Source organism: Diadema setosum, chromosome 11 (genome assembly GCF_964275005.1).
Source record: "Diadema setosum chromosome 11, eeDiaSeto1, whole genome shotgun sequence".
Classification (NCBI taxonomy): Eukaryota; Metazoa; Echinodermata; class Echinoidea; order Diadematoida; family Diadematidae; genus Diadema; species Diadema setosum.
In genome coordinates, this window is record NC_092695.1 from 38,922,094 (window position 1) to 38,948,221 (window position 26,128).

Genomic DNA, 26,128 nt, shown 5'->3' on the forward strand with positions numbered 1-26,128 from the left:
AATGATGATGATGATGATGAAGATGATGACAAAAATAATAATAATAAAAAAATTAATAATAACAGTACATCACTCATCCCACTATATATGCCTTTTTCAAAATAAAGGAAAGTTACATCCAACCATTTTCAGTAATAAAACTGCTTTCATAATAGGTTAGGCAAAATTTTGTAAATAAAATGTAAAAAAAGACAATAATCACTAGCAAATGAAATAATCCTAGAGAAAATAAAGCACTGGAAAAGTAATGCCTTATCTCCCACACACATAATTCTATGACAGTAATACAGCTGTAGCAAGTTTTGCTTTTTTTTTTTCTTCATGTATTGAATTGTTCTAACTCTCAACATTTCTCCTTGCTTGATCAAGGCAAGGCATTAAAACCCGCGTATACGCTCACTGTTTTCATCCCTTTGCAGTATAGGAGAAAGTGATTATTGACCAGTTGTTTGTTTGTTTGTTTATTTCTTTTTTTTGGGGGGGGGGGAGGGGTTCCTGCTTTGTTTCCTTTTTGTTTCTTTTTTTTTTCAAGATTTCATTTTTCCTAGGTTTTTCTCGTTTTTTGTTTTTTGTCTTTTTCATATTTTCTGTTTCTTTTTCTGGCACAAATCATGAGATATCGCTAGAGCGGCCCGTAACATCCGAAGACTCGTACCCTAAAGCAGATCATCGAATGGGATCGGGTACAAGGATCCGTCATCAAACGAAGGTATTGGTGGTCGCGTCCAGGTCAACCGCCTTGGGGTCGGGCAGGGGAGCGAAGCCGGCTTCCTTGCGGTGTTGATTGAGTACGGGCCCGAAGTCGGGGGCCGGTCGAGTAGACTTTCGTAGTCTCTGCACATACGAGGGAAAGAGATGCAGGGTAGAAAGGAAGGAAATAGAACAAAGAGTAGGAAAAAAGAAAAATGAAAATGAAAATGAAATTCAATTCTCTCTATGCAGTGAAGAAACCAATTCCCAATTGGGTGGATTAATTTGGAAAAAGAATACAAATTTTGCTGAGCTGTTAAATAATGTTGAAATGACTCGGGGACAAACAAACACACGCACACATAAGTAGGCAACACACCAGCACACAAACCATTTTTTTTTTTCAAAATGAAGAAAGAAAGTTCAAAGAAAAAAATCAGTAGATTTATGCCGCCGTTATGACGATGCATACACATCAATGACTATGAGCTCCTCGAGTTCATTCAATAACGTTCATTTTCTACAATACAAAATCACTACAACGACAATTTAAACGCATTTAATGACAATCAATATTGAAGGGGAGTGGCATCAATTAAAAGCACAGCTTGTATCGGGCCGATAAAACATAATATGCAGGCCTATGCCCTACATATAAAAAGTACATACAAGTGTATGTATAAAAAACTCTAATAAATACATTGTACTGGCCATTCAATAATTGTGTGAGTTTATTATATGACAATATACATGTATTCCAAAGTTTAGGGTTGGTGTAACGAATGGTGTGCTGAAAACAAGGATTTTTTCTGTCTAACGTTAGGAAGATACACGAAATCATGTGACATTGTACTGTGTCTATGAAAACCCTGGTTGAAATTTAAAAAAAAAAGATGGTAAAATGGAATTGTTTTACACTGTGATGTGATTTATTCAATGAAATGTTTTCCTTTAAAACAAAATTATCTTTAAATAGGGATCTAAACGTTACTTAAGAATTTTCTAATTGGAGGGAAAAAAGGGGGGAAAAGGGGAAAAAGAAAAAGAAAGGTCTCGTGTCTATCTATACAATTCATAAATTTCCGTGACTTTTCCATATTTCTATAACTGGATTTTTCATGACTTTTCTCAGGCCTGGAAACATTGTCCAAATTCTATGATTTTTCCAGGTTTTTAATGGGACATTTACTGCAGGAACTCTGATGTGAAGAGAATAGCTTGTGCGACTGTCATGTTAAAAAAAAAATAAAAAAAAAATAGTAGGCCCTACATAAGGGAAATAATGTTAAAAAAAAAAAATAGAAATTAGTAGGTCCTAGGCCCTACATAAGGGACAACTGATTATATTTGAAAACTACCAGTAATCTATTCGAAGTAGATTTTGCAAACATTTAGGGCCTATGCAAACCAAAATTGAATGTGGAACGATGCGGGTATTGGCATATTATATGGAAGCACTCCCAGGTTACAAGGGACATTATTATGGAGCCCCCCCCCCTCCCCCCCCTCCCCCCCCCCTCCCCCCCCCCCTCCCCCCCCCCCCCCCCCCATCTCAGCCCCTTGAAAGGAACCGAGACGATGGGGTGGGGTCGCTCCACAGGTTGCTACCAACTGCAACGACGACCCCAACAGGGAGGCCTACCTGTTGCCATTACTGGAGGGTCTACCATTATTAAATAGATTCTAGGTGTGCCTAAATGTTGACCTTCATTCTGTCGTGTAGGGCCTAGAACTACTTGTATGTTAGATCCGACAAGATCTGTTCTAAATCTTAAGGTTAGACTTAACATTTTAGGCCTAGGCCTAACTGGTTAGACCCCATGATCTACGTAGATTCTGCTACACGTGTAATTTGCTTTTAGTTTCGTTTTTCTAATGCATGCAACCGTAATCTTCCAGAATCTTAGACCCCCTAACATTCGATTAACGAACCGTTAGAACCCGTTTAACTAACCAGGCACAGCCCACGATTTCATCTGGGAGTGGCTGAATGAGATTGAGAGCAACTTCAAATTCTTTTTTGATTGTTTGGTGGCTCTAAAAAGAGCCGTGTTTTCGATGATAGTTCAGGCAATGTTCAGAGTCATTGTCTAACCGCCGAATCCGTACAGAGTACGTCCCTGGCGCTTCAGGGCGTAGACGACGTCCATGGCGGTGACGGTCTTGCGCTTGGCGTGCTCGCAGTAGGTGACGGCATCACGGATGACGTTCTCGAGGAAAACCTTGAGGACACCGCGGGTCTCCTCGTAGATGAGACCGCTGATACGCTTGACACCACCACGGCGAGCCAGACGGCGGATAGCGGGCTTGGTGATTCCCTGGATGTTATCACGCAAGACCTTGCGATGACGCTTGGCGCCTCCCTTTCCGAGTCCCTTGCCTCCTTTACCACGTCCAGACATGTTTGCTTCAATGTGATGCGAGTTCAAATTGATACCGAAACCCGGCGCGCCGTATTATATATATAGCCGCTATGCGGACGTAAGTGACCGCAAGGGGCGCGGTTTCAATTTGGCGCCAATCGCGCTATGAATAATGCATTACGCAGTGGGTATCGGCTTACAACTAACACATGCATTATTTTGCTCTTTTTGTACGGAAAGGGAAAGATATGTCTCTAATAAATGATCCAGGTGAACAATATTTATTTCATCTTCCATACAGAGATTGAAGATTATAAGAAATTAACATGTACATGACCGCAACTAGTGAAACTATTTCGTGTTAGAACTACAGGGGTACGAATTTGTCCAATATGAATGATTCATGAGGCAGCGACCGAGACACTGCAAGCTCTGCATAATTTCGCGTTTTTCGTCAATACGGTAGAAATTTTGACAAAAATTTCGCCTTACTTGACTTGCAAAGCATAATCACAATTGCAATTGGGTATTGATATTCAGAAATATTTTCGTTGTTAGTGATAAAACCGAATTAAACGCAAAATCTTGAGACGACGAAGGCTTGGCTCATGTTATGAATAATGCAGTAAACGGTGGACCGTGAAAACAGGGCCAATCACTGTTGGCTACGACTGACGACCAATCAGCGTTCATTTTCAGACGGTATATATACCAGAGCGCTTATTTCGAAATTTTCAAAGGTGAATCTCTTCATCAGTTTCTACAATGGCCCGTACCAAGCAGACCGCTCGCAAATCTACCGGGGGTAAGGCTCCCCGCAAGCAGCTTGCCACCAAGGCAGCTCGCAAGTCCGCCCCAGCCACCGGCGGTGTCAAGAAGCCTCATCGCTACAGGCCTGGAACCGTGGCTCTCCGTGAGATCCGTCGCTACCAGAAGAGCACCGAGCTGCTCATCCGCAAGCTTCCCTTCCAGCGTCTGGTCCGTGAGATCGCTCAGGACTTCAAGACCGAGCTCCGCTTCCAGAGCTCCGCCGTCATGGCTCTTCAGGAGGCCAGCGAAGCCTACCTGGTTGGTCTTTTCGAAGACACCAACCTGTGCGCCATCCACGCCAAGCGTGTGACCATCATGCCCAAGGACATCCAGCTTGCCCGCCGCATCCGTGGCGAGCGTGCTTAGGAAGTCGCTTTCGCCTAGCGTTCAAACGCAATACCGGCTCTTTTTAGAGCCACCACTCATTCCAAAAAGAATTCAGAGATGCTCTCTTTATAATATAAGGTATAATTTTAAGCAGTGATATTATATGACATGAGTCAACAACAAACCAATAGGCCTATATTCTTACAAAGAGAGGTTCTAGTGTGAATGTACACAAGCACCCAAATACTAATAGATACCTACACAATCATGATGTACAATCGACAAATTAGAGTGACATTAAAAAGTGAAAATAAGGTTTGGGCAAGTGTTTTTGACCTAGACCTCTACCATAAGAACATAATAATGCTTGCCCATATTGGGCAAGCAAACTTTATATTTCATTTCAGCAACTTTCCAGAACATAGAAATAGATGGGTCTACATGAAGAAGCCCCAATGCAATGCAGCGGCAACACTTGATTAGACAGAGTTTGTTACTCCAGTGAATGTGTTTAAATGTGTGATACTGTGAATCAATGTGTGCAGGTTCTACTCAAATTTCACACATGGTACAATGTATTTGAAAGGGGCGTTGCTTTCTGTCACATTAATTACACTTCCACAAAAAAGTTTGAACATGAAATGATTCCATCATGCTTAAAACATTAGGCCCTATATAGCCAAAACAATATCGATCCATTTTGATCTATTTTGCTTCAAAAGCCAACTTAAACGGAAAAAGGTCCCAAGCATTTTAATTTTATGATGCACATAGACCTACCCTGGGCATTCAATACAGTGTACTTATTGCTCCACACAGTGTTATCCAAGCAAATTAAATATTTTTGTGTGGACATGGTATCAGACAACTTGAAATTTCAATAGCAACATACAAAAGAATCAAGATTAAACAAAATGCCCTGTATTTCGAACTGATATAAAGCTTTTAACTGTGATAGTAAAGGGATCGCATAGTTTTGGTTAAGATCTAACTTCGTGTTTCTCACATTTTTTCGTGAGATAACAACAAACCTTTTATGAAATATGAAAGGGCATGTTATTCCAAGAGGAATTCACCGTTTATTTGATGAAAACTGGTTTTGAAATGGCTGAGGTATCCAAAACAGAGCTATCCTACCACAATGTAATAGGTGGGACCATCTTTCATTATGATCACTTTGTTTTACATTGGTTTTAGATGTCTCAGCTATTCCAAAACCAATTTTCATCAAATAAACTTTGAATTCTTGTTAAAACGGTATGCTCTGTACTATTTTTCATAAGTGGTGTCTTGGTCATCTCGCAAAGAGTTAAAAACCCAATCTCTACCAATATCATACCATCCCTTTAAACAAGAACAATAATGGTTTCACTTCATACAGTGCCTTTCACTGGATACTACATGCATCACACCAGCAAAATGTGGGAGGAAAATGGCAAAAAGACTTGAGCGAGGCTACATCAAGTGCTCTTTTAATGTAAATCATTGCCAAACACCAACACAAAGAAGGGTAATTCTTGCGCACACAAAAGGCATTCATGAACATCCAGACAGGACTGTGGAATGCAGGGTTGGCCTACTACGTATTTACCAAGTGAGGGGGAAATGGTCACGTGGATATTTGTTTAGGGGTTGTAAATTGAAAAGCTTCAACACCAATGAAAAAGGACCTTTCATAGTTTCACCTTTACTACCTCAGTGCAAAATCAATAACTAGATCAGGCAGAAGAGAACTGCTCATGAAAGGCTTTATAGGACTGCTTAAAAGAGCATATCTTTCTTCTTTTCTCTCTCTCTCTCTCTCTCCTTCTAACATAATTATTAACAGCTGACCTGCAGAGAAATTGTGAGGTTTAGTGAGAGCTGCACTTTTGAGATGTGATACTAATACAGTGTATTGCCACGACAAGTCACACCACACGATCAGTACCATGGGTATTTGAGTAACCTAGTACTTTGAAAAGCTGATGGGGATGACAATTATAGTCTGAACATTTTTCATGCCATGTAATTGTAGTTACACTTTTTGCAAATGAACTTTGTCAGAAATTTGTAAGGATAGAAAGTGGATTGTGATTGATACTGAAATTTAAACCATTTTGATTTTCTTTTTTTTTAAAGCATGAACAAATTTTTACAGTGAAGTACTCACTAGTTTTTGGTGATATTTACTGACAAAGTGAATTAACGATTTCTTTCCTCTTCAGCATGATTGGCTTGCACAAACTTTGCTCTGTAGGCGGTTTCTGGCATCACAAAGGTATCCTCACTTTTCTCCCGGTGTCCACAAGCCTTTTCACTTTATAGTAAAATGTACCGGTGTCATTTTCCGTTCTGAATTCACACTTTTCAATATTCTCACACGCCCTTAATAAAACCTTTGGTTACCTCTTGAAGCTTGACTGATAACTTTCTAAACCAACGTTTCACGCTCCAGAAGGTCTATCAAAATTATGCGACCACCCAAAACAAGTTCTCACTATCGAGAGCTACAACCATGCAGTTAACAAACATAACTCTAATTCACTCAGCATGTACATGTATTTCTTGTACAATGCCTTGCATGACTTGTGTAGGCCTACTGCAGTTTGATATGCATCAAATCAGTAATAACCACAGCAATCAGCCTAAAATTCCAGAAGTAAATCATTATTCCACCACTATCATATTTGATACCATGCATTCTTGTCTGTTTGTCTGTTTGTTTCTTCAGCAAATTTTGCAAACCAGTTATGAAAGTGGAAATTAATGTAATGAAATGAAATAGATAAATAAATAAAATACATGAAATAAATCATCTCATATGGAACATTAATGTAGTCACTTGAATCAGGTGACTGAAAAGCCACTGGAGTAGTACTATCCATGTCTTCAAAAGCCACACTTTGTGTTTGTTTTTTAAACAGACTTCTTGCTCAACTGTAGAGCTTTTTAGAGTTTCATTTAAATGTGAATCTTCCTTATCTGCAAAATTAGTGGTCAACTAAAAAATTAAAAATAAAAGTTCCGTCATTTGGCAATTTGCTTAAAATGCACATTAATTAATACTAGTACACTTGCATACATAAAAATCAAAGAGTACCCAATAACTCTAAGAGACTTGATAAATACAGGTCTATGCCATGGATGCACTATACATGCAATTACTACTGCACAATATTATGGTTCAACTTGTCGTGGTAACAATTCAGGCAAAGCAAACATTGGATATAATAATGCATGAACAATTTCACGAGAGATTGAGCACATGTCTAACACCCTGAATGCATTTCAAGGCAAGGGGGAAAAGAAGTTATTTGTTGCTGGTCATGAAAGCTTTCGGGAACGAATTATGTGCAACTTAGCAGGCCATATGCCACCCACACAGTGATGAATCTATTATCCCTTCATCATTGTTACCTCCATCATTTTACTGGCAGCACTATCATCATTGTCATCATAGCTATCAACACCATCATTATCATCAACATCATCACCATCATCAGCAACATCATCACTGTCAACATTATCGTCATCATCAATATTGATATCATCAACATCCTCCTCTTCCTCCTGCTCATCATTACCATCAGCCCTAACCATCATCACTATCATCACAACTATGCCCCTACTCTCGCCATCAGCACATTCTTCATCATCGTCACTACAATCGTCCAATCTGACCAATGATGGATAAAAAAAGAATTTGTCACTCACCTCCTTGAGCGTGCCGCTCTGGTTGGAAACAAACCAGACAGCGTAGACAGCGATGGGCACCAGTGAAGCCAATGTCATAAGCCATCCCATCGCCTCAGCCCAAGCCGGGTAGACGTAATGATCGCCATACTTCCTTGGCTCATACATCACCAGGGAAAAGATGATTACCACCTTGAGAACAGAAATTGGAAAATCAACAAACATCAAAATCAGTGGATAGGATTTTTAGAACTTCTGAAAAAAAAAAAAAATCTTAAGTAGAAGGATTTTCATTTTCTTCAGGTGAGATGCAACTGGCCAATAACGGGGAAGGTTAGAAATAGTAAAAAGTATGATAGGAATACGTCGAGGACAGGTGTTTCATAGTTTAGAACAGTAATATAGACAACTTATGGGAGCAATAGGTTTATAAACAGATATGTAATACAATAAGAATAATAAAATGAACATATGAGCAAATGATGGCAAGGTTAAGAGGTATCCCGAATATCCTTCTCACCAAGGAAACCATGAATAGTATATCTGAGGCTGAACATCAGCAAACAACTACTGGAGTAGTGGTGGTGGTGGTGGTGGTGGTAAAAGTAGTAGTAGTAGTAGTAGTAGTAGTAGTAGTAGTAGTAGTAGTAGTAGTAGTAGTAGTAGTAGCAGTAGTAGTAGTAGTGGTAGTAGTAATAGTAGCAGTAGTAGTAGTAGTAGCAGTAGTAGTAGTAGAAGTAGTAGTAGTAGTAGTAGCAATAGTAATAGTAGCAGTAGAAGTAGTAGTAACAACAACAGCAGCAGCATCAACAATATCAACAACACAAGCAACATTTGTAACGAAAATAATAAACCCTCAATGAACCCATACAACAAAGGAATAGTAAACTTACGACAAGAAAGACAGGCGAGATATATTTCCAGCAAGCCTTCCAGTATATGTTGGGTCGGAATCCTATCATTGCAGCTACATTGTCCAGGTATCGGTCAATACCTGAAATCAAAATGAAACAAAAATCTTCCTCAGTGTAAATAGCAACTAAACAGCTGATGAGCTCACATTGCTACACAGCTTTAACATTCTTGCAATCTCAACTCTCGTCTCCCTCAAACAAGGTTTGTCATTGAATCTCTGATGAACTTCAGTGAGTTGTCAACTGGAGAATATACAAGTCACCTGTATGACCCGGTTTTGTGCAACAATGGTAAGGGTGCATAAACAAGAAGAGATACCCTCTCACTGTTTTCATATTGCTTTTTTCATCAACTGCGACCACAGGTACTGTATACGCCGAATATTTCGTGAGGTTTTTAATTTCGCGAATTTTGCGAGTAAGGTGCTATTCGCGAAATTAAAGACACATGAAAAAATAGTGACTCTAATCCCGATATGAATGTGATGCACATGTATACACTTCTCCGTTAAGTACAGTACTCAAAAATTGTGAATTTAACCACTCATGAAAATCGTCAGGAAGTCCCGATTCGCGAAAATTTAGCCTCGCTGAATATATGGCGTATACAAGTCACCTGTATGGCCCTGTTTTGTGCAACAATGGTAAGGGTGCATAAACAAGAAGAGATGCCCTCTCATTGTGTTCACATTGCTTTTTTCATTGACTGCGACCACGGGTATACAAACTATCTACCATCCTGGTCTCTTTCATCATAAATAGAATCATCCAGCAGTCTACAAACTAAAATCCACTCTGGATCATCTGAACTAAGTCTTCTGCAATCAGGGACCATTTGTGGTTTTGTCTTTCCACCGATGACATGAACACAGACTGGAGCATGCCACATGATAGTGACAAAAATTTCAAATACACATTATCAGTGGCGTTTCCAGAGGGGGCACACAGACCCGCCCCCTTTATTTTTGCTTAAAACAAAAGAAATAACAAGAAAAAAAAATGGGGGAGGGGGTGTTGCGCCCCCCCCCCCCCTTTAATTTTGCAAAGGCGCCTCCCCTTTACGGAATTCCTGGATCTGCCCGATAACAGACATTCAAAAAGTTAAAAATGAAACTAATTTACTGAAAACCATTTCAATAGAAAATTGATAAAAAATGATAGGAACTCTTGCTGAAATGACAATTATCATGGTAACAACAAGAATTCAGCTTCCAGTTCCTGATTGGCTGTTGCTATGGAAAGTTGTCGTTCCAGTAAGAATTGCTATCCTAACATTTTTTTGGGGGGAACATTTTAATGAAATGGGGCCTTGGAGACCACTACAACCCACTCACCGTAAATCCATGAAATGATAAAACTTTCAAATACACCGACAAAGACCAGCGAGAGACCTCCACAGAAGTCGTTCATAAGCGAGACAAGGTACATGCCACCCTGAAACATGAACGTCAAAGTATAAATCTACTGTCAGCATCTTTTCTAATTTTACACAATAAACAAAGCATGTGTCATACTGTGTGTTCATTCCTTCCTAACACCTACCAGCATGTTATTACAAACACACTGGGTAGTCAGATTGGAATATTTATCACATGTAAGGGCTAAAACAAATAACATTGAACAAATTCATAGCAAGATTTGCCTACATACTTATTATTACCTTCCCCTTTTCCCATTTTTTCTACATTAAACAGTAATTAATTAGGGCACTTTACTGGTATTCAATACATGTTCCTACCTCCCCCTCCCCCCCCCCCCCCAAAAAAAAAAGAAGAAGAAAAAAAAAAAAAAATATATATATATATAAAAGACCCAAAGGTGTTAACTAGGCATACTGTGAAGTGAAACAATGAGACAGTAATGCATTATGTTGTTGTGCAACGACAAGATTTTGCAACCCAGGTTCATTTAAAGTTACAGGCAAAGAGTGGCAATTGTCCATGTACAGATCATACACAAATGCATACAGTCAAATCAGACTCTACTGTGGCTTCAAAGTTCAAAGAGGAAGAGAGTCAGATGTAAATTCTTGTCCTCACCTCGCTGACCAGCGGAAGGCCAAGGAGGAAGCAGATAACAGACATGGTAGCAGTGATCATCCACTTGTATGTCCGGAATTTCTTGCTGTACTTCTCCAGTTCATCGGCAAGTCCAGTATTGACTGTCTCAAACTGGCAGAACTGTAATCCAAACCAAACCAAACCAAACCTTATAGATGAGAGACTGGCAGGTCAGACAGAATGTCATAGCCTAGCACACTGTGCTCTCTCACTTTTGAAACAAAATCCCTTAGTTTTTTTTTTTTTTTTCCTTTCTTTTCATACACAAAATTCACACACACACACACACACAATGAAAATTGAAAAATAACACAAAACTGCAGGTGAGGAATACTGAGCAAACTTATCTTATCAGTTTCAAACTTGTATTGCTCTTGTACCTTCATCAATCTTATAAACTTGCAGCATGTATAGCACATAAAGGAAAGTGCTCAGCAACACATTGTCTTTATACTATATTTTGATAAAAGAACATGCACACATTAGTTAGCATCCATTCTAATTCTGTGGAATGGTGTTTCATATCCATTTGCCTAGGCATCTGTGATATCTATTGATTACTATGCCATTAATTCATGTTATTCTTTGTACAGGTGTATATACCTTTATCTACAACTCACTATATCAACATCATCAATTTATCAATCTATTAATGAATTCCTCAAGCACGCCATTCACTAAGTCATTATCACTGCATTGAATCTACTAAATCAAATAACTACAATCATCATAAGCAGGGATGATATTGAGGTTTGTTGAAAAAATCGGTGATCAAAATTTTTAGGTGATTTTGATACATGGAAAAAGCAAAATGTGTATAGATTTGAGAAAAAAAAAAATCTGAAATCGGATTTAAATCTACAGGATATCATGCCTGCATTAGAGCTATATTATTTTTCCTGGTATATTTGTATCATACAATCCTTTCAGATACAATATCAGAAAGTATTACACAAATAACACACAAAGATAAACACGATCACACAAGGCAATGAAACAGGCAGAAATGTTGAAGTGTTACTACTAACAGGGGCTGGGAGCACTAAGGGCTATATATCTATCATGTCATTAAAATATCTGTGGTGTTTCTCAGGGGGTGAAATTAAGGTGCCTGGACCTCACCTGTGACCCCAATCCAAGCATGAAGAGCATAATAAAGAAGAGAATGGACCACAGCGGAGACAGCGGCATCCTCGCAATGGCTTCAGGGTAGGCTACAAATGCCAATCCTGGTCCTGAAGTGGATAAATAGAAAAACAAACAAACAAACAAACAAAAAAATTAATGGGATGGGGAGATGAAGAAGGATGTCACTTCTTTTGTCATGAATTTCATGTCTTGCCTCTTTCATGGTAACTACAGGGGACTCCCATTATAACGAAGTCCTTGGAACAGATTTGCTTTGTTATATTGAAATTTTACTTTAGCCAAACAGTATACAAAGATACCTGGATGATAAGTTTGGGATCTGAATCTTTACTTTGTTGAAACAAGAATTTCATTAAGACTCTTAAGACAGAATTTGATCCTTGACACCCAGAATGCTTTGCCAAGGACTTGACTGACATAGCAAAAACTAGTGCATGCAAATCGTATGCTAGGCATTGGAATGCATTAAGCAAGTATAGGCAGATGGAATAGCGCCATACTAAAGTTTTCCCTGGGAAAAGAATTATCCATTAATTTGAACACGTTATTAAACTGGCCAATACAGATCTCGGTAGATACCTACCAGATTGTGCGATGTCCTTCACCGAAACGCCAGCCTCGTGGGCCATGAACCCCAGGACGGAAAAGATAACAAAGCCAGCAAAGATACTGGTCAGGCAGTTAATGACTGAGACGATGAGGGCATCCCTGGAGCAGGAGATCAAAAATAAAACACGATCAGGACTTCGGTCTTTCAAAGACAAATAGAATAAGAACAAACACAATGTTTAATATTTACTACTAACAATCCACTGACAGAGTTTCTATAACTGTTACTTTCTGAGCATTATTACTACAACTTCTTTACAGTGAGTCATGTAACATCTCACTCTTTTCAACCACACAGCAAGCAAACAGCAGATGTAATTCAAACACAAACAATCCTTAATTAGCAATTGCTTTCAATGAGAATTTATCATTATGGAAGCAGCATATGGGATGACATGAAGGGGGAAATCTATTTCATGAAAACCGTGATCCTGTCATAACATGTCAACAAATTCACTACACTGTGAAGGTGATGAGCTTCCAATAAAAGGGGGAAAAAAAGGGTCACACACTTGGAAAGCTCTGAACCACAAAATATCAGTGGGCAAAACTTGTTATGAAATCCCTGAGGCACAGCAGGGTGCCTACGTGGGCAGTCAGAGAGTTAAATAAAGCAGCTGAAACTTGTTAATCCATTGGAAACTCTTTGTTTGCTTGTATTTTGGTTGCCTGTTCTTTGAATGGTGGCAGACTTGGCCGTCTCACCTGTAGCAATTATTCTTCCATTTGTTGTAACTAGAGAGAGTGTGCAGGGAACCAAAGGCAACGCCAAGGGAGAAAAAGATTTGTGTTGCTGCATCCTGCCACACCTGAGACAGATAGAGAGAAAAATAAATTAAATTCAGACAGGGAAACTCCTACCCCGTGAGTCAAACAAGGATCAGCTCTTCCCCACTTCACTGCTAGGTGATCATAGCACAACAATCAATCAGTGCATACACAGACAATTTTATTCGTATAACACCAAGCACCCGCTCTTTCATCAAAAATTGAACTTATGCTGGTACTATTTAGTATAGACAATCAAGGACCACAAATAATGTTATGTTAAATCAAGAGTCCATAAGGCTTCAAATCTCCTCTTTCTCAGCCGATGTTAAATCAAGAGTCCATAAGGCTTCAAATCTCCTCACCAGAACTAATGCTGGTACTATTTAGCATAGACAATCAAGGACCACAAATAATGTTATGTTAAATCAAAAGTCCATAAGGCTTCAAATCTCCTCTTTCTCAGCTGATGCTTTGCCCATATGCACACATCTAATATTATTAATTCTGACTTTAAAAATTGCTGATTAACAGCAGGAGTAATATCAATGTTTTGCTATTGTACAATACTTTCGGCCTCATTACATAACTACTATGGGCAAATACTTTCAAGTTTAAGCAGAGATCTATGACATGAATTGGAAGGGTTCCATTCAAATCTGAACAATTTAATAGGGGTGTCCAATTATGAAAGACTACTGTAGTTATCACGCATATTGCAATTCATCAGTGATGCCAAACTATTGAATAGCATTTATTGAACTATGCATACGAAAAAAGTTGAAATCAACAAATCCCGACCTCATACAAATAACAACTAAAATACAGACAAGAAAGGATGTGCTTCAAACAACCGTTCACGGCAGAGAATAAAAGAGATTCAGAAAATATACCTGTGGTCGCCCAAGCTTTGAAATGTCTGGCTTCATGTAGAAGATAATGCCGTCCACAGCTCCATCAAGGGTCAAGCCTCGGACAAGCAAGATAAAGAGAACCAGGTAGGGGAAGGTGCTGGTCAAGTACACAACCTGGAAGGAACAAGAGAGAGAGGCTAAGTCTGGGGTGAAGCAAGAATTGACCAAAGATTATTTCATCTTGAGGATGAAAGAAGCTGAAGGAAATTATGTTGATGGCTGCATGGGACAAAGTTTGACATAGGCCAGTCAACCATCCATCTTCTTTCCTTTTCTTTGGGTCTTTCTTTCTTCCTTGGAGTGGGGAGTAAGTGTTCATTAGGAATTCTTAACCCTAAAAAGACTGGGCTATTTTGGTAGCTCGAAAGACTGGGGGGGGGGGCCTAAAGGGCCCCCCCTTAAGATCTCGGCCGTGGATCGCGCGATCGCCGCGGAAATTTGCACAATGGTAGTGTGCGATGTGATCTACAAGATCGTATATTTGAATTTTCCAAAATAGTCTTCTTTTATTTTATTTTGATTAATTATGCTAATTTATGCGAGAAATCAGACTTTTTTATCTAAATCAGTAAATAAAGCTCCAAAAGTGCTCATTTTTGGTCTAGATATTCTTTGTAGCATTCTTAGCAAATGTACTTGAAAAAAAATTCGGTATCAAAATTAATTTCTTATTTATTTTATTGTTTTATGAATTTCTTATGTATTTCTTTGTTTTTTCGACCTTTTGTTTTTGTTGTTTTTTTCAGCAAAATTTGTGGCAGACCCTTTTTGAAGCATAACACTACTAAAACAAATTGATTTTAGCCATTGAGAGTAAAAATAAGCATATTTATATGAACCATGTGATAAAACTCAATTTGTATTGACTTTGTACACAAAATCACATTTTTGAGCCATTTTCGGTCTCACGTGCATGTACAAAAAGTTATGTAACTTCAGAACCGTACCCCCGGGCGTCACAAATTTGGTGTCAAAATGTGCGGGAAACTCGAAAGAAAAAAGTCATAGAGCATCGCGGCGAGAGCATTGCGTGTTGCTGAGTAATCGCGCGAAATGTCGAGGGGGGGGGGCCTTTTAGGCCCCCCCCCCCCAGTCTTTTTAGGGTTAATGATATCTGAAATTACTGTAACTAAGGGTGCTTAGAAATGGCATTGCAATAATCAAAGTGCTCATGGTTGACTATGAGAATGAGCCAATTTTGAGGACGAGTCCCGAGTATACTCGGGCAGATGTCTATGGGAAATGCACGTTGTAGCAAAATCAGCCCGTCCTCAACAGGTTAAGTGATATTTTCAACATACTGTCTGTTGTGTTCCTGTGTGATAAATTAACATTGGGGCTCATTTAGAGCCTCCATGTTGAACATCAAATTATCTTGTTTGTTCTTCTTTTGAATACCTACACTGTATCTTTTAATGTGAAAGAGTAACAGAATACATACTTAATATGTTAAATTGACTACCATGACCACCTAAAACAATGTTCCTAAATTGGAAATATGAAAAATGAATGAATGATCAAGAGAAAAATGGCATACCTTTCCGGATGTCTTGATTCCTTTAACGAGGCACAGAAAGGTGATAACCCAAGCACCAGCAAGACACAGAACAAGCTTCCACTTGACGCTTCCCATCTCATCAATTCCATCACTCATTCCCAGCACATGGTTGCTACACAAAGCAAACATGGGGATAAAAATCAAAGATCAGAAGACCGCTTATATAAAGGGAAATAATCTAGTTTGAATGATCCACATTACTCTGTATTTACAAAATACTTACAAATACTTACGTCTGCTGTAAGTATTAATTGTGAAGAAAGTGTTATTTACACTTTGCAGTCAACAATCTTTGCAAATTACACAAGATAGAAAAGGATGTCTGCTAAAATGATTGACTGCAAATAGCATCTTATCAACATGTCAACATTCTCCTATCAAAATCCAGGAGATTCCACAAAGCAACTAGACTTGGAATTTGTCAACACTGACAAATTAGGTGATCCGATCTGTTCGTAAATCAACGATTTGAGTCTCCTGATCCCAATAGGCATGACCATACCGGTTTCATCTGTGTTTAGTGGACATTGGCCGTGTGATGTTTGGATTCTCATTTAGAAAAGGGAGTCAGACCTGCCATCTATGGTACACAATTCCGTATACACTATAACGAAGATACAGAATGAAGTATATTTGACCTTTGACCCACTTTGCACAGACAAGATGGCATCTGAGCAAAAAGTGGTTATTTTGTGAAATGATCCTTGTAACATGGTCTTTACGTGTGCAAAATATGGGAAAGATAGGACATGTATTCATTAAGATACAGGATGATACATTTATGACCTTTGACCCTAATTTACATACCCAAGATGACGTCTGATCAAGTAGTTGTTATTTTATGAAATAATGTACGTGACATGAACTAAACATGTGCAAAATATGGGGGTGATAAGGCCTGTTTTTCTTGAGTTATTGTAAAGAAAGTTGCAGAAAGAAAGAAATATCTCAATACATCGAAGATAAGTTTTAATTTCAACCACGTTTTTTGACGTGATCCCGACATCGTATGAAAAATGAAGGGCACGTTTTCGATAGCCCAAAGTCTCAGCTACAACATATTAAAATCTGGGAGAAATTCACCGAAGCATAAGTGAGCTAGTGCTCGAAAAAGACAGTCATGTCAATTTTCATTTCCAGAAAAACTGCACTCCCATAGAGATAACACGTAAACTGGTCAAATTTGACAAGATTACTTTCAATCCATTTTTACGAGGTGATGCCGTCATCCAATCAAAATGTTGTTATTACATTTATGAAAGAGCATTTAATAAGCTACAACATACTGAAATCTGGTGGAAATTGGCAAAGGATAAGTGAGATACGCTCGAGTGAACCTGAAATTTGATGACGTCATTTTGAAAATTTACTTTTTTAATTTTATTAAGAAATTTGATATCTTTTAATCATTTTTCCAGCATCGCCAACCCATGAATTGACATGTACAACTCATCAGCTTTCAGAATATGTAAAGAAAATGGGGGGTCACCGTCCATCCTGACGAGTAAAATCGGATTAAAAATTGGCAGTTTTTTGGCATTGTTGGACTGTATATCGCCATTGACGCGCGCGCGGAATTTCAACTTTGACGGGTCCGTATGACGTCATATTGAGTCGGATTGACTTGAAACTTGGTAGAAATATTCCTTGACATTTAAAGCATCCGATAAGTGTGAAAAAACGGGAAATTTCTATTGCGTATGAGCTGTGCGTGCGTATATGTGCGCGCGCGTACGCGTCCGTCCAATTTTTTCAATTTTTCAAAAAATGCTCCAAATGTTCTGAAACGTGTGCAAAAAAAATTTGAGCTCGATTTGAGCATACAAATATTTCAACGCGCGCGTACGCGCACGTTTTAAGAGAAAATATGAATTTTGATTATATGAGTACAATGCGCTTGACCTGAAATATATGTGACGTGAATTTCATTGAAAATTTTCATTCCATTAAAGAGATATGATTGAGAATGTGTTTTCATATAATGACGTCATAGTGACGTCACGGTCGACTAATCACTATGATTTTATTATAAGGATCGTCTTTGGGACATGATACATGTATGGTATAATTTTGACATTGATAGGAAGAGGACTTTCCGAGATTAGCGTTACACAACTTTTGCGGAGAAAGAAGAAGAAAAAGAAGAAGAACAAAGAATCAGTACAGATACAGAAGGTGATCCGAGAGGATACTCGGATCACCTAATAAGAAAGATACTTGTATGCTACATGCATCTTAATGCTTAGAAATAATCTGAGAATCCAGGAGATTTGTATATCATTCTATCAGGGTGTGAAATTATATTTATTTATTATATTTTCCATCAATTTAGTGATCCATCATTCAAAACTCAACTATTCAAAGGACACAATTTAGCAATCCCCCCCCCCCCCCATTTCCCCCTATAATACTCTCATACAAATGGCACAGCAAATAAGAAGGTAGAACTCTTACTAGAAATATTCTTCGCTGGGCGGCTTGGGGTTAAGGAGGAAGCTGATGTTGAAGGTGGCGTTGCCGTCGGCAACGCGTTCTGTGCAATTGTCTGTGTTCCAGCCGTGTCCGCAGCTGGCCCAGGGCAGGACGGAGGTGAGAGATGAGAACAAATAGAAAATGGTGTAGGCCAGGATGACCTGATAGTAGATGGACACCAGGAAACAGATGACCAGCATACCATAGCCAATCCCTGTGGGAGAACGGTGGGATTCAATGACAGGTGAATAAGGTCAGAGACCAAGGCATAGGTCAAGAAATTTACTTGGTCATGAAAGGTGGAAAAAAACAGATGGCAAAGCATTCAACTTGAATAAACAGCCAATATATGACATTCATGCACTTACCTTTTTTTCTTCTTTCTGTATCAATGAGATCTTAAATATTTTGCTTAAATAAACTTCCCGCTTTGACCATTAAACCATTTCTCTCAACAATGTGTAATATCACAAATTTGGTATGACTTGACTTTTTGATCAAATGTTGATAGCCAATTAATATAAACATGAATAAGTCATGTACATCAAGCGTGATGATGGTTCAATACATCTATTTTGTGCCCTTAACTGTAGAAATATACACAGAGCTTGATTGTTGTGGATCTCGCTCAAAGGAAATCCTACACGTATGGCTAATCATACATACCTTCATCAATCTCTGAATAAAAAATTTAGTAAATTTAACATGCTTATTCTCGAAATCATTTCTTTAAATGAATCTGAAAACTCAGAAAAAAAAAATCCCCTCACCTTTGAACATGGGGCAAATCTTCCAGATGCCCAAGCAACCAACACCCGTAAACTGTCCGAAGCTCATTTCAAGGAGAAAGAGGGGAAGACCCGCTACGACCAACATGATGAGGTAGGGGATGAGGAAAGCTCCTGGGGGAACAAACACACAACAAACTCATTACAGAGAATTCTTCCGCCACTAGAAGAGTATACTAGTATCATTTGTGTGACTGCTGAGAACATCTTGGTAACGTCCCCACAACATCCCCACAACTTAAGGGCAAACAAGTTGTCATCATGTTTGGGGACATCTCAGACGTCGCCACGGAGTGACTTTCTTGGTGAGAACACAAGCCACTTTTTTGTCTTTCAAGTTGCAAGTGTTGCGGCAAATGATTAGTCATGGCAACATCCCTCCAGTGAGATAGGCCCTTTACCCAGGGCAACTAAAGCTCGCTGATGGGCAAATACAGAATGGGTACTTGCATGATAGGTATCTTGATAGAATATCACCCTAATATCACTACAACATGGTTAGATCCTGACTTGTCATAAACACAACAGCTTATTACAACATTTGGACTATAAGTGACAATGTTTAACCATTCAAAACCATCTTCTCAGTTGCTGTTGTTGTTTCCTGAATTATCAACATAATTTCTTTGTTGCTGTACCCCACAACGCTGCAATTTGTTCTACCTTTTGGCGGCAGAGTGTCATCAACCTTTTGACTTATTCACTCTAATGCAAACCAAACGTTGTCGGGCCTTATCAAGCTTTAGTAGTCAGACAGGAATCAATTTGTCATCAGTTTGGACGGGGAGACGTTTCCTTGTAGGACGTTACAACCCCCAAAAGACAGACTAAAGCATGACGATGCCCCCCCCCCCCTTGTTTCCAGTGCCCTAGCCAAGGAAAGGATGTGTTCTTCCTACGTCCACAGCCACGTTTTCCAACACACGTTTCCATGCCTGTTACCCCTTCCCCCCAAAAAAACCTGGTCATGAGCCAAGTGCATTGACGATGCTGTATTCATTCAACTGATTTCTGTCCCTTTACATACCAAGTTTACAAGCTCATCTATGCAACATGTCATACACACTAAGAAACTTTCAGAATATGAAGAAAGTGACAAAAGATACTTGACTGACAGAAGTTTTGAGCATGACAACACATTCTAATGGCATAGTTTACATATATTGTATGTTTGTTTCATAAGAAAGTGAGAGAAAGAGAGAAAGAAAGTGAGAGAGAGGGGGAGAGGAGGGGAGGAGTAATCTAGCTTTCAAAGGGTGTTTAGGCAAGTGCACATTTCCTGAATTTTGCATTCATTACTGTGAGCGGAACAACTAAAGTTGTTTTGGCCCTGTCAACTTATCAAAAAAACAACACAAAAAGCAAAAAAAAAAAAAAAAAAAAAAAAACAGGGGGGTGTTTCATCAACGTTTGTCGGCGCTGACAACTTGAATCACCATAGTAACAGTCAGTGACCAGAGCATCTCAGCCAATCAAAACCAAGGATTTTGCTGAAATTGGCTGACAAGTGTTGATGAAACACCCCCCTGGTCTACATTGAAAGACGAAAGAGAAACACTGAGACAGCTCTAAGGGATACTGAATTTAAAGTATCAATTTCCTGAAATTATGCAATCAGCACTCTAACACAGGTAATTTTTTTCATTACTTCAGCACTGCTGCCTTATGCAATCTTACATAAGCTTGACTGAATCTACTTTTGGTTACACTATGACGCACGCAGCTCAAACTACTCTCAAATACAAGCCATGACCTACGAACGCAAGGTGGAGTAAGTATCACACTGAGTTATGTCTCTACAGCAGCGAAGTATACTCAAATCTAGCAGACTTTCTTTGCACTGACTGTGTAAAGAACATTACTAGATCATATCGTATGCTGCTAAAGTAACTACATGTACCATTTTTTAGGGTCTAAAGTGCAATGACTTTTGACCTCTGACCTTGCAGCTTTCTCCAACTTCACTGAACATTATGGATACCATCTTCAATACTTTTCTCATTTCTTGTTGGAAGGCCACATTTTTAAAGAACCCTCAAAGTTCTTACCGAGACACTTTATAATGACCCTATTATAAAAGTGCAATGACCTTTCATGATGACCCTACAGGCAAGTTGCATTCTTTCTAGGAAAGAAAAATGTGGGTTTGTTGATTTGCTTTCTTTAGACAAAATGTAAAATGAAGATGAAAAAGTTTGGAAAAATTCAAAAATTATACAATTTACATTCATTTCCACTAATCTTGACCCTTGACCTATGACATAATCTCCACATCTGGGTCAGTTGAACTCTAAAGGCAGAAATCAGAAAGGAAATTTATTCTGAATACAATGAATGAATGAATGAATGAACAAACATTCACAATTAAAAAGAAATCATTACTATAGAGTGGATTTGGCACAATATAAGACGTTTTATCAAATAAATTAATCAAATTCAGAAGAAGGCAAGAATGCAAAGCAGACAGAAGACGTATAAAAACTCAAATCTGAAAAGAAAGAATATCGAGGTCACCCACCTCCACCGTTCTGATAGCATAGAAACGGGAATCGCCATACATTCCCGATCCCGACCGCATAGCTGACGCACGATAAAATGAAGTCGATCTTGCTGCCCCAGTTCCCGCGGGAAGGATTGCCATCGTCGTCGGCGGGATCACGAGGATGTACGGGTGGGTTTAAACTTTCGTATTTTCCGTCCGGTCCGGATTTGACGGCTGGTTTCTCACCGTTTGGCCGATCATTGCCGTCGGTCCCGTCCAAGGGTTTCTGTCGTCGCGAACGGACATGAGAAATGACAAAATTATAAACTTATATAATATCCCACTAAACAAAGGTAAACACTGAAACGTTGTTATAATTAGAACTGTGAAATATCTTCCGAACGAACAGAAACAACTTTGATCAAGTTCTACAACAGGTTATGTTGGAATGCAATGACTTGATTTGGATACACAACTTCTCACTGACATAATTGGGCAGAGCGACATGAAATCATAGGAAAGCGCCATGTTATTGATAGCTGGTTCCCCACACCCCCCCCCAAAAAAAAAAAAAGAAAAAAAAAAACTGAATTGGGTCAGCGATTGACGTCATTCAAGCAGGGCACAACGACAGGATGATAATACGTCGCTCTTTCAATTCGGAAATAAAGTGATGTTTGCGTTCGGCGGGAACGCGAGAGATGGATAAAACCCGTGATGATGCGGTGGCCGCATCTATCGTCTCCGTGTGACGCATCTCCGACAATCCCACTCCACTCCCAACCCCCCCCCCCCCCTCCCTCCTCAGTGTTTACTTTTCTTACGTCTGCTCTCTGTGGAAGACATCTTGGCGGGATTTTGTATTCTGAGGGATGGAAACAGTTATTTTACCATTATTAATCTTATAAATCCCGTCTCCATTCTCCATCTTCCCTTCCGTGCTTTTTTTTTCTTCCAACTTTCTCGATAACGGATTATGTTATCCGTCATAATGGCTAGCTTTTAATGTGCTTAACTGTATAATGTCTATAAAATGTTGGATTTCGACGGCAAAAAAACTGAGTGCGGATATACATAATCTCAGAAAGAAAGGATACGCTATTTTACCTGCGACAGGTTATGAGCAGAATACCATAACTGTAATGATTTACTTCGTTTTATCGCTATACACCTTGCCATATAACTCTTCGTACAGTAGAGAAAATGATGCCGCACTTTATGCCATATAAGGCACTTGAGATGTGAATTTTCTTGAATTTGTCTCCCTCTACACATGAAATTTGTAAGATCACAACTGTTGCATGATCTGTAATGTAACAAACATGTCGGAAAAAAGGAACCACGGGACTCGAACCTGTCATCTACTGCTTCGATTCCCGTGGTTCCTTTTTCCCCCGAAATGTTTATCAAATTATACAAATCAGCAGTTGCGATATTACAATAAATAATTCCATTTGTAGAGGTAGACAGATTGAAGAAAATTCACACCTCAACCTTCACCCCTCTGATTAATATTCTCTTGCTTTCATATAAAGCACTCGTTCACACGTACGGTACGAACATCAAGTTACACATAATGATGGTCATCGGCTCGGATTCGAAACCCAAAGTTTTATTTTTTGTGTCTTCTTCCCACTCAAACGAAGCCATGATCATGTGCAGACTCAGCTGATTGCAATCACTGACGGGAGACGCTGGTCACAGGATCGCCAACTCACGCGGGGCCCTCCCCCTCCTATTTTCATTCAAATTAATAATCTACGGCTTTAGATTTATGTCTAGAATTTACATTCATTTTCAAAGGCGATCGGAAATTCTTCTATCATGTGAATCGCCCACGCAAAACCTCCGTCTTCACCAGACCGTGAATCAAATTTATTCAACCAAACCACGGCTGGATGCATCAGGTCATCGCGCTCCCGCCTATAACACTATACTCTCTATTCATTATCTTTCTCTCTCCTTTCTTTCTTACTCAAATATAAAAATGCACAAATATACAAATTTGTTTGTTTCAATTTCATTTATTACGATACGCTCCACTTAAAATGTTCAGAGGATGAACAAATGTAGCCTACACATTGTTATGAATCTATGAATTATTTTCACATAAGTTGGAAGAGGGTTCTGAATAATTACATGGGCTGGTATCAAATTTGATCAACTTTACAATCCGCCAAGTGTTCATCAATGGATGGGTTTGACCGGTGACCTTGGGATGGATAACTGCCTAACCCCTAACAATATTCATGATGTACAAAATAGAATATATATACAAACATTATCTCATGACAAGGAGTATACTAAACAACCGTTAATGAAATCTTGCATATAAAAACAAACGATGTCTCCGCACCGTTATAATTCTAAAACAATTCTTTTTCTTTAAGCCCCTATTTAAAAATGCAGTATAATTTCACGGATAATACTAAGCAGGTTCCTTTCCAAAGTTGTACGTATATAGTGACCAAAGAACAATAGAAATCAGCCCTCCCTCCTTAACCTACCTATTACACGCCCTTATAATATATCAATCACATCTAATCCTTGTTCCCTATAGGCCAGAACACGCATACACACCCACTCACACGTACACCCCACCCATCCCTCCCCCAAACACAACCATAACCCACCCACACACAAACATAAACACGCCGACACACACACACACACACACACACACGTATCTCATTATACATAATACCAATATACCAAAATAATGATACTCTGACAAAATGGATACAAAATCCTACATTATACACACACCCACATAAACGCGCACTCACACATATCGAACAGACCCTGATGGAAAGAGAGGAAACCAGAAAACACAAAACAGAAAAACAAAAACAAAAACAAAGCAAAAACGAACAAACCCAAACATAGTAAGATACACTGTGTTACGGAGTCACGTGACCACGTCATCTAACCACCCCCGTACTCTAATCACGCGTTATCCCGTATTGATATTTCGCGTTACGGACGCGATGCGTTGGCGACGGAAACTGTTTGCATGTTTGATCAGCATCGCTGGGCCTCGACTATTTTCGTTCATTCACATGGATGAGAGGGGTGTGTATTGATTGGCAGGAGAAACTGATGTGACCGCTTTACGGGCGGATAAAATGCATCGAAGCACTAGAGCGGACAATATCTTATAACCTCAAAGAAAGGGCAAAGAGAGAGAGAGAGAGAGAGAGAGAGAGAGAGGATGGGGGGGGGGGTCGCTTTCATCATCATTACTTTGCATGTTTATTTCCAATAAACATGGTGATTATTTTCAATGAATAATATTATGCATACACAAAATGAATACAGTAATATATTCATCGTATAGCGTATAAACACACACGCACACACACACACACACTCACTCACACACACACACACACAAATATATATTCATATAATTATATATATACCCGTATATTTTCACTTATTCAGCGTGAAGATTTACAGACGGCGCGGTGTTTGCAAACCAGTGTAAATAGCTTTCAAGAGCTTTCTGATAATATTATGAGCCAGTGGGTCGTGTTGCAAATCCTACAAACCAAAGGTTAAACCAATGAGTTCAAAATGCGATAGAACCGTCTGGACAGAGCAACAGACTAAAGACTCCACTCTTCTCATGTTTGTATTCATTTCGTCACTTTCAATGATAATGTGATTATTATAGGATGTTTGTGCTTGTATCAAATGTAAAGTAATGTATGATGCTATTCTGCCACAAAATATTCATAAAATAACTTTTTAGTCCAACATACCTTTAGTGAATGAGGTAATAACGTGAATCAGTTTGGGCGATAATCTTGATAATAGGATTAGAATTAATCACTCCCGATCAAATGACTAAAACATTCAATCGAAACAATATTCACGACACACAAGTCGCTGGTTTGCCAGTTTCAAAGATTATGATAAAGGAAAAATGGTACTTCTGCAAAATAATTCGGTTCTCTTTAGTAGAATATTGCCTTTCACAGACATTATTTTGAGGGCTATCTAAATACGCTACCTGCCAGCAAATCTATCCATAGTCTCCAATCGTATACATCGGATGAGGATGATGATAACGACGTCGACGACGATGATAATAATAACAATAATGATAATAATAATAATAATAATAATAATAATAATAATAATAATAATAATAATAATAATAATAACAGAATAAACAATAATTTTAGGCGAGACAATTATTGTTCAAGTTACAAGCTGCTGCAGTTTGATTCAAATCTAACTATCATGATCCCCCTCAGAACAGATATTATCTAAAGATGTGCACATTGAGAGAAAAAAAAACCCAACGATTTCCTAGATTTGCCCTAATTGTAGATTAAGCACGCTATGTAAACAAAAGAAAGTTTGCATTTTACGTAGACTGACGTAAAATTATCGATTCCAGCGCTGATGGCGTTTCGGAAAAACTGAATGTTTGCAGCTGGCGCTTCCCGTCACGGCGTTAGTACTGTCAACATACAGTTTGCAGACAGATGCTGCACAAAGTTTACATGAAAAGCCACGATTGTTTATAAACGTTCTACTA

The 26,128-nt window shown here is 38.9% G+C and overlaps 2 protein-coding genes across 2 annotated transcripts in view; one reads left to right on the forward strand and one right to left on the reverse strand.

Moving 5' to 3' along the window:
- Positions 1-482: 482 nt before the first annotated feature.
- LOC140235510 (sodium- and chloride-dependent glycine transporter 1-like) overlaps positions 483-26,128 on the reverse strand; it is a 46,669-nt gene continuing 21,023 nt past the window's right edge. The window contains exons 2-14 of the mRNA XM_072315532.1: positions 21,616-21,865; positions 19,080-19,211; positions 18,292-18,523; positions 15,817-15,949; positions 14,259-14,393; positions 13,303-13,406; positions 12,572-12,696; positions 11,962-12,074; positions 10,819-10,959; positions 10,114-10,213; positions 8,759-8,859; positions 7,887-8,057; positions 483-834 (exon numbers count right to left, since the gene is read on the reverse strand). Coding sequence (XP_072171633.1) covers positions 700-834; positions 7,887-8,057; positions 8,759-8,859; positions 10,114-10,213; positions 10,819-10,959; positions 11,962-12,074; positions 12,572-12,696; positions 13,303-13,406; positions 14,259-14,393; positions 15,817-15,949; positions 18,292-18,523; positions 19,080-19,211; positions 21,616-21,865 — 1,872 coding nt within the window. The 3' untranslated portion in view covers positions 483-699. The remainder of the gene's footprint in view (positions 835-7,886; positions 8,058-8,758; positions 8,860-10,113; positions 10,214-10,818; positions 10,960-11,961; positions 12,075-12,571; positions 12,697-13,302; positions 13,407-14,258; positions 14,394-15,816; positions 15,950-18,291; positions 18,524-19,079; positions 19,212-21,615; positions 21,866-26,128) is intronic.
- On the forward strand, positions 3,819-4,229 carry LOC140234892 (histone H3, embryonic). Its single transcript, XM_072314933.1, has one exon. It carries the CDS (start codon positions 3,819-3,821, stop codon positions 4,227-4,229), a length of 411 nt encoding a protein of 136 aa, XP_072171034.1.

Excerpts from the sequence above, each read along its gene's own strand:
- LOC140234892 (XM_072314933.1), top strand. The coding sequence starts at position 3,819 with ATGGCCCGTACCAAGCAGACCGCTCGCAAATCTACCGGGGGTAAGGCT.